This window comes from Taeniopygia guttata, chromosome 26, assembly GCF_048771995.1.
Source record: "Taeniopygia guttata chromosome 26, bTaeGut7.mat, whole genome shotgun sequence".
NCBI classification, from domain to species: domain Eukaryota; kingdom Metazoa; phylum Chordata; class Aves; order Passeriformes; family Estrildidae; genus Taeniopygia; species Taeniopygia guttata.
Genome location: NC_133051.1, coordinates 473,834 through 493,379, shown reverse-complemented (window position 1 = coordinate 493,379; position 19,546 = coordinate 473,834). Strand labels below are relative to the sequence as shown.

Below are 19,546 nucleotides of genomic sequence, written 5' to 3'. Positions count from 1 at the left end.
AGGCTGGAACCTGGAACAAAATCCACAGGGACTGCTGCTGTGGAATGGGGCCGTGGGAGAGACAGGATGAGAGACTGAGCAATATTCCATTTTCCAGCTACATGGCATTGCCCCTCTGCTCCTGAAAGTTCCATTTCCATTAAATGGTTTCTTCTAAACCCAACTCTGTGCCTTTGTGTGCCTGTTCCTTACTTTTCACAGTGATCTCTCTCCTCCAGCAGTGGATTTTGGAGGCAGTGGTGGTTTTTCCAGGGATGCTCTGATGGTCACCACTGAAGGTTCCCATTTCTCTCTGTGCTGATAAAATATCAGCTCCTTTGCTGGAGGAAGTGCCAGTGCCCAGCTTACCTCACCTGTAGCAGGGAAGGTTCATCCTCGCCTCCAGTTGAGTCAATTGTTAAAGTGGATTCAGTCTCAGGCTGTTGTAATGAACATTATTCCCTCTGCCTCCAGGCTAGCAGGGGATCAAATATTAATAGCTGTACTCCATGTGGAGTGGAGATGGTTCTGAGGTCTGTTCCCTTCTCCTTTTGAAACAGGGCCACTTGCTATCTAAATAATTAAGCCCCACAGCTTTTGTAGCTTAGAACAGACGTTGTTATTTTAGAAAATGTCAGTGGGGCAGGACAGAAGTTAATCCTGCTCTCTCACACAAAGGATTGGCGGGGATCGGCACAGCGGCCAGCTCTGGGTCCCCATCGTGATTAAATTTGGTAGATATCTTGATTAACTCAGCTAGAGAAGTTAATTAAAATTGGTGCCTAAAATTGGTTTGGCCCTCCAGACAGTTTCCTCCATTGGACTAGAAAGAACTTTAAAACAACAGCTCGGGTTTTTCTGTGCATGTCTGTGTGCCAATGTGAATTCTCTGAAAGCTCTGTCAGGTGGCACAAGCTCTGCCTCTGTCCCGTGGCTCTGTGGGCTCTGGCACTTGGATCAAGCCTGACAGCAAAGAAGGGTTTGAGATCTGCCAAATTCTCCACTTTTTGCCACACGTGGACAGGTTTTTCCCACCCCTGTCCTGCGGAGCTCAGCGCTCCTGGCTGGGCAGGTGGAGGCCTTTGGTTCTCTGCCCTTCTGCTGCAAACATCATTTTTGGGGAGGGGTGGTTGTCTTCTGCATCTTCTGCCCCAGATGTGACAGACTAAAGGTCAGCAGGGCCGGGCCTGAGATCACTGTTACTGAAATAACCCCTGCACAGGAGGCTAAAAAAGGAAAAGCAAACGGCACACTGTGTCTGCATGGAGATGGGGAGAGGAGTTGCTAGGAAACCACAGGATCTCAAAATGCATATGACCTAATCTGGAAGATAATTTATATGATGAAAATAATAATACTAATGACAGCCACTTACAGGTTAGAATGATTAATTTGGTTATCTTGGAGCCCACGTGTTTCTCAGAGCAGGATGGAAGGCAGGGCTCTGTAACTTCTGGGCTTGGCTGGTTTTTAAGAATCTGGAGGCTCAGGATGAGCAGGAGGCAGTGAAACCTGCACAGGTGGGGAGGGGTCAGTGTCCTGGGTGTCTGCACTTCCCAGAGGGGCTGGCAGAGGACAGAGAAGAGCCTGAGTTCATCCCTTTGCTTTTTGGAGAAGTGCAGGGAGCAGGAGCTGCTGCCTGGGAGAAATGCTTACCAGATGGCAGGCTCAGGAAACAGCTAATTATTATTTATTAATGATTTTCATCCAGCTCTTATGGAGATAACGCTCACTCTTGATTTATGTGGGATAAAAAACTATTAGGCTAGATCCTATGACACCATTCCCTATTTGCCAGACAGCTTCAGCTCTCCAGCTCCTCTGTTCCTGGGTGGGCAGGGAGTGCAGTGCCTGCGTGCCAGGAGCTCTGCAGCCCCATCTCCCTCTGCTTCAGCTCCCTCTGAGCTGTCCCTTCACCCCTCCTCAGCCTTTCCTCACCGAGAGGTGTCTGTCCACCTCCCACCTCCCTTTCTGCTAAAGCTTCACCAGGAGGCAGAAAGTGCAGCTACTCAAGCTAATTAACCACGCTTTACCTGATAATTCCTCAATAATTAACAGTTTGAATCTTATTGGTGATTGCTGCAGTAGGTGAGCACCACTGGGCCTTTAAGGATGAAATGAAGCTGCTCTCCAAAGTCATCAGTGGAGTGTTTTGGATCTGGTTTTTATTCTCAAGGTGAAATATCACAGCCATTCAGCACGTGCTTGATTTCCCTGCTTTTCCCTGCATCTGTTGCTGGTCTGGGGTTTGGACTTTAAATCCTAGATGGAAAGGACGTGGCTGACCCTTAAAGATGGAAAAGGTGCCAAGCAGATTGCAGAGTTAAATACAGCACAGCACTGCTACAGGAACGAAGGGGAACTTCTCCTTCTCCTTTTTACCTCTTATTTTCTCTAAGAAACAAAGTATGCACTTTTGGATTTTACTTCCTCTCAAAGCTTTACATTAAATGGCTTTTGAGCCAAGTTCAAGTATTCTGTCACTTTTGCTTTGGGGAGATGTTATAGAGCTGCATATGGAAATTAGGTAGCGTAGAACTCATTATATTCCTATATAATTTGATAGAACCACTTGCAGTCAGACCTTGATCTTATTTTGGGCCTCTTCATTACTTTCCAGAGATGAAAGATTCCCCTCTCCTCCTCCGTGCCTCTCCTTTTAATGCTACCTTACCCTTGGCACCATTAAAGCAACAGAACATCATTTCCAATGAACTTTATCGTTTAATCTTTCCCACCACTGAGGAACACGGTGTTCAGGCTATTTATAGAACAATGCACAGAATGTGGAGTTTAATGGATCTGGGCCCTACAGTCACAGATACCCTGGCTGGTTAAACGGGAGCTCTGGGCAAGGACTGACTTCATGGACCCTTTCCCCTGACTGAGTTATGTTTTACACACTGCCTGAAACTCAAAACTTCCTCTCTGCTGAGGGTCCCACAGCACCAGCCCAGCTGGGGGAACAAAGCACCTCTCTTCCCTTCTCTCTCCCTTCTGGAAATAATAACAGAAGAAATTCCTGTGTGCACCTTTCTATAGTATGAATGCTGGAACAGGTTGTTGGAGCTTGGGTCAGAATTGCTCCAAGGATGTTGCTAAAGAGCTGCCCAGTTGTAGCTGGAATAATCTGGAATAACTGGAATTGTTATGGGGTGTAAATCAGAACTTGTCTAGAAATTTATTACTTTAAAAAATCACAAGAAAAGTCCCACACGTTTTCCTGCATCATTAATAGGGATGCTGCTGTTCTGCACTAGTCCAGCCTAGGGCTCAGTGTTTCACTGGGAGCCAAGCATGATGAGCAGCTGTCTGCCTGTGATTTATCTGTCTGTCCTTCCTTATCTGTGCTTTCAGAGCTGGCTTTTATAGCATCTTTCACACAGCTCACACCCCCAGTTAATAGCTATGAACTGTTCAGGGGCTGGAGGAATTAACAGAGTTTGATCTGGTGTCACCTGCCAGGTCCTGGCCCTGATGGATGAGCACTAATTAATGGTGTGGAGTTAATTAATGGCAGTGCAGGGAGGGAATGGCTCTGGTGGTGTCACCTGTGGGACAGGTCCCTGCTGGCAGCAGCCAGGGGCTGTCCCCAGCTCCATCCCCTTCCCCAAGTGCGAGATCTCAGCCCCAGCTGAGCAAAGTGCTCCTTGCTGGCAGCCCAAACTGCCCACAGCTCCTCACCCCACACCAAAGCTGTGGCAGTGCTGCCTTTCCTGCTGGAGCTGCCCCTGCCTGCTCCTGAGACGTGACACAGATCTCCTGCCCTGGGGACAAACCCATCCCAAATCCCTGCCCTGCTGCTTGGGCGCAGCCTCCAGAGGAACTCGTGTCCCTGCTCACATCCCTGTGCTGGCAGCCACAACAGCTGCCTGCAAGCTGGGCTGCCAGATGTGGAGGGACAGTCCTGGCGGGGCTGTCCTGGGCTGGACAATGAGGGATTTTGGCAGGATGGGGAAGTGTTACCTGCAGGATCTGATCAGCAGCAGCCAAGCCCAAAGCCGGGCAGGGCTTCCCAGCCCTCAGTGCTCTGATCCAGCTCTCCTTGAGAGGTGATTCCTGCATTTATCTCAACATCTGGGATGGAGTGGGCAGCATGAGCCGTGCCAGATCCTCCCAGCTGTGCTACAGAACAGGAACATCTGGCCAGAGGCTGCCACAAGCTGGGCAGGGACAGCAGGGCCCAGGTGGCCCAGCAGGGCCCTGGGGGCATCACTCGGTGCCTGAAAATTCCAGGCTGTGTTCTGGAAATGTGAAACTGAAAATAAATGTGGAGCAGCTTCTGGATACATGTGGAAGGCATTCCAGCTGGGCATGAGCCACTGCTGACAGCAGCCTTTAATATTTGGGGGTATGGGCTTTGCTCTGGAGCTGAACCCATAAACTGGAGCTCACTGATTTCAGCCCTTCCTTCCAGAGGAGACAGCTCCTTGTCTTATATAGTCTGGGACTCGGGGAATTTGGAATAGCTGAACTGATGGAAAATGTTATTTTGCTTTCCTCGATGATATGAAAGAGAAGAGGCAGGATTCCTGGTTGGCTAATTTGTTTGTTTGGGTTTTTTCCCCCTGATCTCTATTAAGGGATGTGCCAAACAGAAAAAGAGGTACCTAGCCCAGCAAAAATGAAATATCTTTAAAAAAAATAATAAAAAAGCTTTTTTCCCCTGTCAAAGACTGTTAAATATCAACAACAACAAAAACATATTCCACACAGATTCATTCTGGTTGAAAAAAAACATGTTCTTTAAATGTCAGCCAGCTCCAGTTTTAACCTTATTGTTTCTCTCTCCCCCTAAGTTCCCAAGCCGTCCCCTGCTGGCACTGAGTCATGTTCTGTTGCTGAGCTCTCCTAGACAGCTCCAGTCACTCTTTCTGGCCCTTCTTTTCCACGCTCTGAAGTTCAGTAACCCACCTCCAAAATTTTGGGTGTCAGCTGAAAACCAGAACCTTTCAAAGCTGCCTCCCCTGCTCTGCAGCAAATCAATGATTTCCATGGCCTGGTTATTGGCAGGTGTGTGGGCTGCCTTCCTCACGGGTAGGGATGACACAAAGCCAGCGTTCAGCATTCCCAGCTCCCTTCCTGAGCTCTGCTGCAGCTTCCCGAGCCTCTGAACAGGCTGTTCCTCCGTCCTCCCGAGGAGCAACCAGACATTTGTGTCCTGCTCTTCCTCCCTTTTGGCTGGAGCCCCTTTTAGGCATCTCCATAGCTCCCTGTTCCTCAGCTGCCTGCGTGCCAGCCTCTCCCGAGGGGATGGGAGAGCTCCCTTGGTCCTTGCTCCCTGGCCAGCATCCCTGCTGCTGCTGCTGGAGCTGCTCTGCTCGGTGCTTTCCTTCCCCCAGACTCAGTGAGCACCTCCTGCCTGGCCCTGCTGCTCCCTCGGTCCCTTGCTCCGTGCCCAGCATCCCTGCTGCTGCTGGAGCTGCTTGTTTGGTGCTTTCCTTCCCCCAGACTCAGTGTGCACCTCCTGCCTGGCCCTGCTGCTCCTCCGGTCCCTTGCTCTGTGCCCAGCATCCCTGCTGCTGCTGCTGGAGCTGCTCTGCTCGGTGCTTTCCTTCCCCCAGACTCAGTGTGCAGCTCCTGCCTGGCCCCGCTGCTCCCTCTGCTCTCCCAGCCCGGGCTGCAGTTTGCAGCTCCACGCTGGAGCCTGATGTGGGAGCAGCTCTGCAGAATTATTCTGGTTATTCTGTCCCGGCAGTCCCGGCCTTGCCTCGCTCGGGGTTTGGTTCTCTCCCCGCAGCCTGTGGGATGGAATGAGAAGTCTGCCCCCAGGCTTTTGCAGCTCGCTGCTGGTTCTCAGGGAGCCAAAGGGCACCGGATGATAAATGGAATGAATTGGACACCCTGAGAGGCTGCAGTGGTCAAAAGCCCATTTTCTGCAGATTGAACCCAGCGCTGTGGCTGCCCAGGGTCTGGATGTGCTGGCAGCTCCAGTGCAGCCCCTGTGCCGTGCCAGCCCCCCTGGGATTATCAGCTCCTCCAGCAGCTCGGCTCATTGAGCAAACCCAGCTATTCCATGCTAAATGCACTCCAAGCAGGGCTGGGTTTTTCTTTTTGCCCGCAGCATCTGAGCATTTCTATTTTTCCTGATGTTATGGGTAGCCCATTTTCCAAGGCCACCCTTTGAAGCTTTGCTTTCCCCCAGGTGAGATCCAGAACAGCCCTGCTGAATTTTGCCCTGGGGGCTCTCCTGTCCCCCCGTGCCACCCCCAGCCCTCAGCCCTGTCCTGCAATGTCCCTGTGGCTGGACTGGGACAGTGGCACTGTGCCCAGCCCTTCTGCAGCTCCGAACAATGAGCTGCTCTCCTTCCCCATGCTGCCAAAGGAGCAGCATTCAGGAGCTGTCAGCAGCTGCCTCTGCCTTTTCTTGCCAGGGTGGGCAAGTGGGAGGTGTTGTCCTCCCCCCAGCAGCAGCTCCTTCTCCTTCTCCTCCGTGCTGCAAACTGCACAGCACAGGGGCTCCTCCAGCATCATCTGAATTACAAAGTCATTCTATTGTCAAGCCTTTTAAGTGTCACATTCTCTTTTAAAACCAAGGCTGTGACATTCACTGAAGAACAGCATCGCTTCAAAGTCAGGAAGGTCTATTCTTAGCACATCAGTCAAAAAAGGGGGGGAAAAAAGAGTCGTTGGGGAAGGAAAAAAACACAACAATTTTACCAGAATGAACCTTGTCACAAATGATCAATTAATCTCCCATTCACACTGGCCTGCTCCTTGCTGCACGCCAGAGGACAGAATTTGATGCCACGGCGCAATGAATTAAGATTTGCCAGATCTCCTGGTAATTAATTGTCTCACAGTACAGATTTGGCAAAGAATAATTTATCTTTAAAGCAATTAGATCACTGGTAGTTGGGGTTTGTGTTTTACTGGGTTTTTTTCTTTTTAAGGAACATTTCTCCTCAGTTAGTTGAAGAATAGATGCTGATGAGTAACAGCCACCTCCTGGTATTTTATTCACGTTACTTAAATACCTCTTCCTGCTAGACCAGAGCCCCCTCACAGTTGAGAGGCAGAGCTGGGGCTGAGCACAGCAGAGCAGAGGGGCTGGGCTGCGTTCTGGATTTTGGAGTGCAGCCCCTCAGAAGCCACACACACCCTCACACCCATCCTTCCAGCCTGGCAATGCCAATGCAGCCTGGTGCTGTACAGCACTTCTGCCTTTGCTACTGGGCATGGGAAATCTCACTCTGCGTTCACAGAAAAACATTTATAAGGTCTGTAGCCTTGTTTTGAAATCTACCTGTACACCATGAAAGTTATGATTCCCGAACTAAACAGAACTTTCAAAGCATTTATCCTAATGCAGGAAACTGCTCTTCAGTCCAAAGAGAAGTTCCTGGAGTGCTAAAGGAAGGCATTGTGCTGACTCCCAGCTGTCTCCTAAATTCTTTAAAAGGAGCTTCTGCTGGTGGGTTCTTCATATTCAATGGCTGAGAGAGCAAAGAGATTTTTCCAAACTTCTTGAAGAATCCAAGCAAATGAGATGGGGGCAGAGCTGTAACTGTTTCTGGGGATGGGACTCAGTGCAGGGTGGGATGATGCTGGAACAAGTGTGGTATCAAAGCAGATCCTCAATGTCCCTCTGCACACCCTGGCCAGCTCCAGGGGGATTGTCATTAATGTGCTTCTCTCTCTTCCCTGCTTTTTAGTATTCATGCAGTGCTGATCATGTGAAAATTACTCACACTTCTGACTTGAGAAAAGTTTCTGTACTGAGAAATTCCACCAATATCAAGGGAATTAGAAATTCAAATGGGGGGAAATTATACACTGTGTGTGTCAATACAGCAAACCTTTATAAAAGCTGCACTCCATCATACTGGCACCAAAGGTGGTGGCACTTCTCCCTGTTACCAAGTGACAGAACTGATCACCCTGGATCCCTGTGCCAGCTGCCACAGAGCAGAGCATGGCACAGAGTGGCCTTTGCCATTCCTGTGTCCTTTTACCTTTACCTGTACCCTTCTTTTGTCTCTGCTGAGTTGTGTGTGAGCACATCAAGAGCCGTCCCTCCAAAGCACCTCCCCAGTCTCACATGTACCCTGTCAAACCTCAGGCAGGGTTTGTACAGCCCAGCAGTGCCTTGCAGAGCTGCAGCTGATTCCTGCACAATTCTGTCTCTCTGCTACTCCCCTTTGGTGTTTTGACTGCCAAATTTTGTGGTTTTGTAGGTCTTGTATGTGAGCTCTCTGCTGTCAGCTCCCTGAGATGCAAGAAGTAGGCACGGCCCAGATGCTTGCCTGAAGCAGAAATAACACTTTTTTCTACTACTATTCTCCATCAGGTCCCCTGAGTCTTGAATTTCTGGCAGACAGAATTCCACAGGGAGAAAAAGAACCTCAGGCCTTTGGTTTGCAGTTGTTGTAGAAACCTGATTCTGGCTGTGGTGTAATTTAGCAGATTGAAATAGAGATCTAGCAAATCTGTTACACTCTCTTAGTGACTCAGTGAGCTTCCACTGGCAAAACCCGTTCAGAATTTGGAATATTCAGTAATCCCTTCACATTTCCAGGGGCTTTTGTGTATTCCCAGTGCTCCAGTCCCACTTTGAGGGGTATGTGAGCTGGTAAGTGCATGTTGCTGGACGATGTGTTTGAAAGTACAGAGAGACAAGGAGCGAGGCAGGCAGGAGGACAAAGAGCTCCTGGGGATGATTTCAGGGTTTATGTGCACACAGCTCTCTATCTGCTCCAGACAAGAACGTGGGAAAGGTGAGTAATAACAGCCCTGTTGCTCCTGATCCGAAAATACTCTGGCCCAGAGCGTGCAGGAGGGAGGGTTGAGCTGGTGCACTTTCATGGGGGCACATTCTGCTTCCAAGGTAGGACGTAGAAATTATCCTGGTTGGACTTTGGGTCAACCAGAGCTCAAATCTGGTGGGATCATGCGAGTTTATCGTCCTTGTGCTAGAGATGTGGCTAGCAAAGTTATCATCTGGGTGTAATTTTGTGACATATAACAGGAGAATTCTGTACAAAAGTCCATCCAGCTGTGTGTGAGGTTTCCACATTAACCTGGTGTGAAATGGCTCAGAGCTGGATGCCACTGGAACATTAAAACATGTGTGGGGGCTGAAATTTGGCAGCAGTGGTGTTTCAGACCACAAGTCCTGGAGAAAAGCCAAGCAGGAATCACTGTGCCATATTTTGTTCCACTTTGGGGTGTGTGTGTTGTTTTGGGGGCCCTGGCAGCTCAGTCCCTCCCTTGTTCTGATGCAAACAGTGGGTTTCCATCAGTGCCAGCTGCAGGGGGTGAGTTTGGGCACCTCCTTTGTGCTGTCTGTGCTGCCTTTGGGGCTGGGGGGTTTGTCTGTCCCGTGTCCCTTCCCCAGAGCCCCGGGGCGTCGGCAGCTTTTGGCCATGGTGAGGGGCTGGTTCTGGGGGTTTATCCGAGCGTGCAGGGGCTGGCAGGGTGGGAGGTGGCCCCGAGGGCCAGCAGGCGTGGGCAGGAGGGGTCACTCACCTTCTGTGCCCGGCGCTTGTCGGCGCGCTGGTTCTGGTGGTAGATGCGGCTGAAGTTGGAGACGATGACGGGCACGGGCAGGGCGATGACCAGCACCCCGCTGAGCGAGCAGATGGAGCCAAAGATCTTCCCCGCGATGGTCTTGGGCACCATGTCCCCGTAGCTGCGGGCACAAACACAGAGGGGGCCCCTCCTTCAGAGCCCGAGCCCCGGCGGGCCCTGGGCACCTCCCTTCTGCCCAGGACAGGAGAGGCAAAAGGAGATTCTGCTCCAGCCTGTAAGCGTCTGCTTTTAGGACAATGGGGACAGAATAATATCATTATGTGCTGCACAATAGCCCATGATTCTGAAAGCCTTTTGCCTGAAAGAGCTGGAATACAGCATGGAATTAGCATGTGGCTTCCCAGGTGCAGGAGACCCCTCGTTGTACTGCCAGGAGCTCGCTGGCAGTGTTGGGCCCACACAAGGAGAGGAACCAGCCAGGATTCACTGGAAGGTTTCAGAGGCATCGCCAGCCTGTGGATATTGCACCTGACAGCTCTGCCCCCGTTCCATAGGTGCCAGCCCGAGCTCATCTGGCTCCCGTTGCTCTGAGCCCCCCGTGAAATAATGACTGTGTCACTTCCAATGATCCAAGGGAACAGGAGCAAACCTTGCTCATTGCTCTCCATGGAATTAACAGCTGTGGCAGGGGCTGGGTGCTTGGAGCTTTGCTTTAGGGTTTAATTCAGCATCCCTCATCCCCCGGCTGGAAGGAGCCCCCCGAGCTCCCCTGTGCTTTGGGCTGGAAGGGGCCTTTAAAGGCCATTTACTGCCTGCAGCGAGCAGGGGCATTTCCCACCACCTCGGGCTGCTCTGAGCCCCGTCCTCCCCTCCTGGGATGTCTCCAGGGGTGTCCAGCGGGTTCCAGAGGACCCCAGAAGCACCCCCTGCACCTTGGGTCCCCGAGCCTCCTGCAAGGCTGGGCTGCACAGAGCCAGAGGGTTTGAAGCAGGAGAATCTGCAAACAGGCTGTCAAATCCAGCCCTGAGCAGTAAATCAGCCGTGGCCGGGGAAGTACAGAGCCTATTTCATGCTAGGATTCTTTTACATTAAATATACTTATTTTCTGCCTTGTTTGGAGCTGGGCAGTTCCCCAGCTGGGTATTCAACTGCGAGATCTGGCATGGTTTCACACTACTGTTTTCTTTTTCCCTGGCATAATTCATTTGCTGATGTTTTCATGGATGCTCTAGAAATTCTCTGCAATTCCAGCCCTCAGCCAAGCTGTGAGGGATGAGGGCTGGAGATGCTATCAGCTCTAGCAGCAGCTTATCTTCAGCACTTGGATTTGCTTTGATTTTTAGCAAAGCTGTGGTCAGAAGTTGCTTAGTAGGGATTTTCCAGTAAAGTTGCCTTTTTGGTATTGTTCTGGTTTATAAATTCGTATTTCTTACTGAGTTTTGCGTGATAAAAGGGCAGAGACGTGTTCAAAATTGTCCTCCTCTGAGGAGAAGCAAGATCTGTTGCTTCTGTAATGGAAGAGAGGAAGGTTATTTATTCCCTGAAGGATTTCCCAGGGCAGCCTGCACCAGCCCTCAGCAGAGCCCAGTGGAGGCACAGCTGAGCTGGACCAGCTGTGGGCTGCTCATTGCTCCAGCTGTGCACAGAGGTGACCTGTGTGCAGCCACTTTCTCCTCGCTCAGGAATTTTCACAGAGGGAAGAAAGAGAAAACAATTTCTATTCCTGCTCCTTGTTTTCCCATGTGGAATGTATTTGGAGAATTGTTCACCTGGGGTGATGCTTGGTTGGATTGTGGTGAGGATTGTTTGTGCCTGGTGGCCAATCCAACCTGCCTGGGGCTGGACTCAGAGAGGGTCACGAGTTGTGAGTTAGAGATGGAATTAGAAAAAGTAGGTTTGTAGTTTTAGTTTCTCCTTTAAATAGAATATTAATGTATTATAGTATAGTTATAATAAAGAAATCATTCAGCCCTCTGAGCTGGAGTCAGCCACCAGCATTTCTGCCCACGGGATTCACCTGCATTTCCAATAGCCCTGAGAGCAGCTGGTGGCAGGAAAATTCCTCCCAACAGCAGCAGGCCCAGCCCAGGGAAACGGGAATGTTGTGAGGAGTCAGGAATAAGTAAGTAAATAAATAAGTAGGTAATTTAATACACAAAGGGTGGAGAATGCTTCAGGTATCAGCAGGCTGGTTCCATGTATCCCTCCTGGCTTGGCTCAGCCTCTCAGCCCGTAGGCAGCTAAAACAGATGGTCTGATTCGGGTAACAGTCAGACCTCCAGTTGAAGCTAAAAATGGGATTCCATTGGCAAGAAAAGTAGGTCAGAAAGCGAAAGCCCCTCGTCCTAAATGATGAAAGGCTCCCATGGAGTGTTCCCTGTGCCAGGCCCTGAGCAGGGGACAGGGCACAGGGAGATCTGCTCCCTGCAAGGACCTGCCTCAGCCCTGGGATGGGAAAGGGAATGCCCAGCTGTGCTCCAACAGCTGGCACAGAAACTGGGGGTACTTCAGTGCAGAGCCAAGCCTGGGGTTTGCTTATGGCTTTTCTTGGTCTGTGAGGGGCTGATTTGGGGATTATTTCTGGTTTTCCCAGTCTCTGAGGGGCTGATTTGGGGTTTATTTCTGTTTTTCCCAGCCAGTGAGGGGCTGATTTGGGGTTTGTTTTATAGTCCATCTGATCCAGGCATCTGGCATGAGAGCAGCTGAGTGCTGCTCAGTAATGTCCACTTTTTAAAAAGTGTTTGTTTTAATGGAAAATAAAATGTCTCAGATTAAGGCATTATTTATTTCTGGCTGCACACACTAAAGGCCTTTTAAATTACTTCATTCATTATTAATTCAAAAAGAATCCTCATATTACTCAGAGTGAAAACCTTACACAATTACCTGCTCAGAGAATCCAATTTTTTTTGCATCTCGACTCTCTGTAAAAGGAATCTTTTTGGAGAGCGTGCAGGCTGGAGAGGGCAGGCAGTGCATTGAGCAATTAGACTTTTCTCCTAATAGCAGGGCTGAAGGCTCCCTGCCCTGTCTTAAATCCTTAACTGTGGTGTCAGCTTAAAGGAAATGCTGGGTTTTTGCTTTCATTTCATCCTCATCTTTTTCGTTTCTGTCTTTTTAAGCAGCTTGAGTGTCCATGCTGAGCCATGTCACATTCCAAATGATCCACATACTGTGCATTTTAATGAGCTGCTAACACTGATTATACAAAAAGCAATCTCAGAAATATTTACTGAGTCAAAAAAAAAAAAAAAAAGCCTATGGGGAACTAATTAGCTTTTTAAGAATTGGCTTTTTGAAAGCCTCAGACTCTGGAAAAGTTGAACTTGGAACCAGTTTCAAAGAAGTTGGAGGAGTGATGGAAGAAAAGGGAGGGAGTTGTAATGGAGTATTTGTGACAGAGCATTCCACAGCCCAGGCTCTCTGCACAGGCCAGGAGATGTGCTGGGGGCTGAACAGATAATAAATAACACATTTAGAGAGAGAAGCAATGCCATGATTATGCAGAGAAAAGCCACGTAATGCCCGGATCCTTTGTCAGGTTTCTGCAGCCCTTCTGAGGGCTGATCAGAGAGGGACAAAATCTTCGTCCCTCTGTCCCTGGGCAGGTCCCTTCCCTTCCCTTCCCTTCCCTTCCCTTCCCTTCCCTTCCCTTCCCTTCCCTTCCCTTCCCTTCCCTTCCCTTCCCTTCCCTTCCCTTCCCTTCCCTTCCCTTCCCTTCCCTTCCCTTCCCTTCCCTTCCCTTCCCTTCCCTTCCCTTCCCTTCCCTTCCCTTCCCTTCCCTTCCCTTCCCTTCCCTTCCCTTCCCTTCCCTTCCCTTCCCTTCCCTTCCCTTCCCTTCCCTTCCCTTCCCTTCCCTTCCCTTCCCTTCCCTATGTTTTATTCTGTTTCAGGGAATTTTCGAGGATGGACTGAAGGACTGTGCTCACCCCTGTAGGTTTTGCTGGAAATGTTTTGGGTTTTAGTAAGGAAACAAACAATTGGAACCACAAACTTTTTCAGTGAAAGTCACGAAAGCCAATCAAGAAGAGAGACTGGTTTGGGAACAGTTCCGTTTACTTTGTCTGTATTTGATTAAAGCCACCTCAGATTTAGCAGGATTTTTCTTTCAAATAGAAAGAAAATCAAGAAGAAAAATAGCCCTGCCTGGAAGTCTCTGTTATTTTCTTCTTCCTTGGAGAGTTTTATCATTCTCAGCGAAACTCGGGCAGGGCTGTCCAAGTTTGCCAGTGATGGATGGGGTCACCTTCGCTGGCACTGCCAGGGGCTGCTTCCCGCTCCTTCCTGGGCAGCCAAATCCCAAATTCCCTGGGAGCAGCCCTGCACAGGGGTCCTGGGGTTCTCCTGCTGCCAAATTCCCAAATTCCCTCTGGGAGCAGCCCTGCAGGGGGTTTTGGGGCTCTGCTGCGGGTGCCAAATCCCAAACTTGCCTGGTGCCCTGTGTGTGCCAGGGGGTGCTTTGTGTGCCCCCAGTGCCACAGAGGGTGTCCTGTGTGACAGAAGGTGTCCCTGTGTGTGACAGAGGGTGTTCTGTGTGTCAGGGAGTGTCCTGTGTGCCATAGAGCATCCCTGTGTGTCCCCTGTGTGCCAGGAGGTGCCCTTTATGCCACACAGGATGTCCCTGTGTGCTCCCTGTGTGCCACAGAGGATGTCCCTGTGCCCCCTGTGTGCCAGGAGGTGCCCAGTGTGTCACATAGGATGTTCCTGTGTGCCCCCCTGGTTTGTTTTCTGCTGCCATGACTGCACAGTGAAATTACCATTTTGCAGCTTCCACCAGTAAATCTTTTGTCTAGTCCTAAGTCCCCTGCCTGGCCCTCCCCAGCTTGTGCAGTTGGGAATTCACAGCTCCCCCGTCAGCAGCTTTGATTTTCTAATTCCCTTCCTGTCCTGGCGGATTTTCCATCATCCCTTGCACAGGCTCAGATTGAAACCATCATCTGCTACTTCCCTGCCGTGTGTGCTGTGGAGAATTCCCCCTTTCTCCTCAGCCTTCCTTCAGGGTGAGCATTCCTGAGCCATCCTTCCCCTCCTGCTGCTGCTTTTTGGGGAGCTGAGCTTTCCCCTGCAGAGGGATGCCAGTTTTCTGGCTGGTTTTATTTCTGAAATGAAATAATTTCCTGTTAAAATGAAGGGGTGGGTTCAAGCTTTAATGGAACCAGAGTTCTCCCAGTAAAATGAGCCTTATTCCCATCATTGTGCTCAATGATTTTATCTCCTGTAGGAGCTCTGTCCCCTGAAAACAGAGGCAGAGCTCCCCTGCCCACCAGTGAGAGTGGCAGGTTTGACATCCTGGCAGGAAAATGAGGGTGAAACCCGGGCTGACTTCTCAGAGCTCCGCTTCCCCAAGCCCTGCTGGCATTTCTGGCGATGAGCTGGGAAGGTTTTGTGATTTTTGTTTTATTTCTTTAGCATAATCGCTGTGCTTTGAGTGGGAAAGCAGTCTGATCCTTGTCTTTTCCCTGTCCTGTCTGAATCTCATCTGTAATGCCAGGGCAGCCCAAGTTCCTTGCCTTGCTGCTGGAACAGACTGCTTAAGCACTAAGCCCTGGTAATCCAGTTTGTTTTCCTCCCAGTAACTGTAATGGGAAGATATGCACAGCCTGTGCCTGATGTAAGCACTGAGATCATGACAGTGCTCCCAAATCCTTTTATTTTAATATTTATTCACTCGCTAAACGTTACATGTTTGTCCTTCACTTGTCATTCCTGGCCGGGGATTCAGCCCCCAGGCAGATTTCCTTCCCTTCCCTTCTGCAGGAGATTTCCTGGCGGTGCCAGCTGCCCTGGGGAAGGGAGAGGCCCTGGGGGTGGCACTGGGGCTCTCTGTGTGACCTGGGGCAGCTCTTTTCTCCTCCAGTCTCACCCAAAAGTGAGAGCAAGCCTTTGCTGCACTGATCCCCACGTTTCTCCTGCTCTTTGTCTAAGGGACTCTGCTCTTTGCACTGACAGTGGCCAGTCCCTATTTCCACAGTCACTATTTACACTTAGATTAAGCATTCCTTTTATTCGGTACCTGGCATTAACAATATCAAAATGCCATTTTATACAGTATTTGAGACCAGAACCTCCTATTGGAAATCAATGAGAACATCTTCCTAAAAAGTCAGTGACCTGACTGTCCCTTCTTATATAAGAAGTGTCTATATTTATCAGTGCTGATATCAGCTGCTGGCTTACCTGGCTGTCATGGCTCACAGAATCCTGGGATGTGTTTCTCACACTGCCAGTTCCTGTCAGGAGAGGGTGACTTTCACTGTGCACCCAGATTTCAGGGGGTTCACGTTTAGATTTAAGGCAGAAGCCTGCAGCTGAAAGGCCCCAGCCCCAGAACTCGCTGCAGCCCCTGGCCAGGACACCGGCACAGGAGGGGCTGTTCCTCCCGGTGCCACTGGCAAGGTGACAACGATTCCCTGCTCAGAACAGAGCTCAGGAGAGCCTGGATCCCATCCCAGCCTGCTGCAGGGACACCTCCTCCTGCCCTGACACATTCAGAGCCCTAGCAAGGACGCAGGTGATGATCAGTGCCCCTGGGAGCAAGGCCCCTGTCTCCCTGCTGCAGCAAATCTGTGTACATTGCACATGACACCAGCATTTGTCCTCTCAAATCACAGAGGAACTGAGGCTCTGCTTGCTGAGCTTGAAGTTCTGTGTTTATCTGGAAGTCTTTATCCATACATAGGTATATGGCTATACATCTGTCTCCTGCATCTGATCTAGTCTGGGGTGTAACCAGTAAAAAATTGCAGGACAACCTCAGCACCTATAGGCATTCTATTGGGAAAATGTGCAGCACCAGCAGGAATTCAGATTAAAGATGTTAAAAAAAATGTGTATCTTTTCATCAGTGCTTTCCTCCTCATTAAACACGGAGTTTGCTCGCAAGCATTTGCCAAATAAACAGGGAGAAATAGGTAAAAGCAAATGCTCTGCAATTCCGTTCCCTTGAATTTCCCCAGAAGGTTCACCTGAGCTTAATTTAATATCCCCTCATTCCTCCCGAGCCTCCTGTTTGGGCTGCAAAGCAGAGAGTGAGGAGGGGGCTCTGTCCTGCAGGGACCAGGGCTGAGCAGGGGGTGAGCAGGGGGTGAGCAGGGGGTGAGCAGGGGGTGAGCAGGGGCTCTGTCCTGCAGCACTGCTGGGGGCTCAAACAGAGCCCCCCGCCCCTGCAGGGGTGCAGGGGCTGCAGGAGCTGCAGGACAGAGCCCCTCACCCCTGCAGGAGCTGCAGGAGCTGCAGGAGCTGCAGGAGCTGCAGGTTTCCCTGCAGCAGGAGCCTGTGCTGGCATTCAGGTGCAGATAGGCTCTCACCAAGTGAGCCCCACTGAAGGGCAGGGCTGGGGCAAGTTGGACCGAGCTCAAATCTCTGAGACTTTTTATTTCACTTTCTCTTTCCCTTTAGCATGCCAGTGCAGCGTTCTCTGCCTCCGGACCTGCTGGCATTTCTGCGTTAGGTGTGGCTTAACAAAGATCAGCTTTTTAATCAAAGTAAAATGTCAACACAATTCACTCCCTGGAGGCTGCTTTGATGTTTCACTTCTCCAGTTTACACCGGGGCAGAAGGAGCTGTTTGGGGAGTTCTTTAATATTCAAAAGGTGTTGGTTCACTGCTGTTTCAGATGCAGACTCCTGTAAGGTCCTCTGGGCAAGTAATGGACTGGTTCGACTTTCAGTGATTTTTCACAGTAACCAGCTCTGTAGATAAGCAGGGCTGGCCTTCAGCTGGGCAATTTTCAGAGCGCATTTCTATTCATGAGCTGTCTGGCAGCACTATTTCACAGCCACAGGAGGTGTTTGGATTCCCGAAGGGAGGGGAGGGATGTGGAGCAGGGCTCAGGGTTTGGCCTCGCTGCTGCCCCGAGTTTGTGCCAAGGGTGCTGTGTGGGTGCTGTGTGGGTGCTGTGCTGGGTGCTGGGGGTGCTGTGCTGGGGGCACCCCGAGCTGCAGCTCTGTGCATGGGGAGGTGCCCTCCTGGCACAGATGTGCCATGGCAGGGCAATCCCAGAGCCCTCCTAAGCTGTGAAATCTGCTCCTCCACCTGCTCTGCTGCAGAGCTGTCCTCTGGGACGGAATCTTTGAATTCTGAAGTTGCAAAAAGACCCAAAAACTAAAAACCAACCAACCAAACAAAAAACCCCAAAAAACCAAAGTTGTCCCCAAGTCCAGGTGTCCCGGACCTGGTGGGCCATGCTGTAGCTGCTGTTTTAGGGACCCTGGCTGTTCTTCATCCCATCTGGGCAGGGCTGTGGGCTCAGAGCAGGTGCACCACGCTGTAGCTGTTGTTTTAGGGACCCTGATTTTTCTCCAGGCCCCCCTGGGCAGGGCTGTGGGCTCAGGAGTCACCCGTGGGGGCAGAGGGCAGCAGCCCTGCCCTGGCAGGACCTGGCAGTGTCACACACACATCCCGGCTGGGCGCTGCCCATGGTGCTGCTTTGGAGCTATTTTGGAGGCTGGCTTGAAAAGAACTTGATGCTTGTGTGGTTTTATGTAAATCAGGCTCCGTCTGTCACTGCCTGTTGTACGTAAAGGGGCTGAAAAATGCTTTTTTAGAAATGCACGAGGCTATTTCTGCTGAAATAACCACCGTACGCACTGCCACGACACAGTGCTGCTTGCCATAATTGCAGCACAATTACCCACGGGTGGAAACCAAGGATGATTCTTACAGCTGTCCTGCAGATCAAATGGAAAGTTGGTATTTGAGAGGCACAAGCCTTGCTCAGCTGTGCAGAACCAGAGCACCGAGCTGGGACAGGAGTGCCGCTCAGGCCCACACCTGGCACAGGTACACGGCCCGGCAGAGGGGTTGGCACCATCGTGGTGCTGCTCCCCAGGGAGGGATTGTCCCTTCCCACCCCAGGGAGGGGTTCAGGGTGTGAGGATCACGCAGAGAACCCTCGGGGCTGGGCTGGATGTGAACCAGGGCTGTAAAATCCTGGCCCAGCAGCCATTTCCCTACTTCACTGTGCTTTCCAATTGTTATTAATAAAACATAACACTGTCTGTGTCTTGATGCAGAGAGACCTTAGTCCTGGTACAAGCCCTCCCATTTATTATTTATACAAGCATTTAACAGCTCTGGCATATTTCAGGATAACACCAGGCAGTTGTTTGCAAACCAGAATTAGTAACAAAAATATGAGAGACTTCAAAAGGGTTTTTTTTTTTACATGCATGTGATTGCATGGGAATCATCCCTGGGTCAGGAATGAAGGAGAATGTGCTGTTTTCTGAGATTTTCAGCAGTTTCACCTCTTCCAGGCTGGAAGGGCCATTCAAGGCAGGGGTATTTCATATACCTGTGTGTGTATAAAGATCTCTATATGTATGGCTGCTGATTTAATTTATATATGCAGCAGGGGCTGGGTGAGAAGTGATTAACTGTGCTGCCAAATTAGAACCAGGAAAGCTGCTTGCCTTTCCCTGCCTGCTCCCACTCCTGGTGGATGGATGGATGATGGATGGATGAGGGATGGATGGATGGATGGATGGATGGATGAGGGATGGATGGATGGATGGATGGATGGATGGATGGATGGATGGATGGATGGATGAGGGATGGATGGATGGATGGATGGATGGATGGATGGATGGATGATGGATGGATGGATGGATGGATGGATGGATGGATGGATGGATGAGGGATGGATGGATGGATGGATGGATGGATGGATGGATGGATGGATGATGGATGGATGGATGGATGGATGGATGGATGGATGGATGAGGGATGGATGGATGGATGGATGGATGGATGGATGGATGGATGGATGATGGATGGATGGATGAGGGATGGATGCTCCTGTGAGTGGAGGGTTCTGCCTCCTTCCCCAGAGGATTGCCCAGGCTGCTGCTGCAGCCTCAGAGAGGTTTAAGCAGCTCTGCAGAGCCAGGGAAGAGCCACTGCTGTGCAAAGGCTCCTCTGAGAAGTGTCCCTGAGCAAAGCTGTGCGTGAAGTGGAAGATCTGACTGCAGAAGGTCAGGGCTCCCAGGAATGTTGTTCCAAAGCAGGGAGGGAGGCACAGAGCTCAGGCCACCAGACCCTGCACTCACACCTCTGTACCCTTGAAAACAGCAACAAATCTCCTGCAATAAGTAAA

General features: G+C 50.5%; 1 protein-coding gene across 5 annotated transcripts in view; it reads right to left on the bottom strand.

Moving 5' to 3' along the window:
• Positions 1-19,546, bottom strand: part of KCND3 (potassium voltage-gated channel subfamily D member 3) — a 90,065-nt gene that overhangs the window by 12,018 nt on the left and 58,501 nt on the right. For all 5 annotated transcript variants that reach the window (XM_030291785.4, XM_030291790.4, XM_041721271.2 and 2 more), the window contains exon 3: positions 9,448-9,610. In XM_030291785.4, the coding sequence (XP_030147645.4) occupies positions 9,448-9,610 (163 nt within the window). The remainder of the gene's footprint in view (positions 1-9,447; positions 9,611-19,546) is intronic.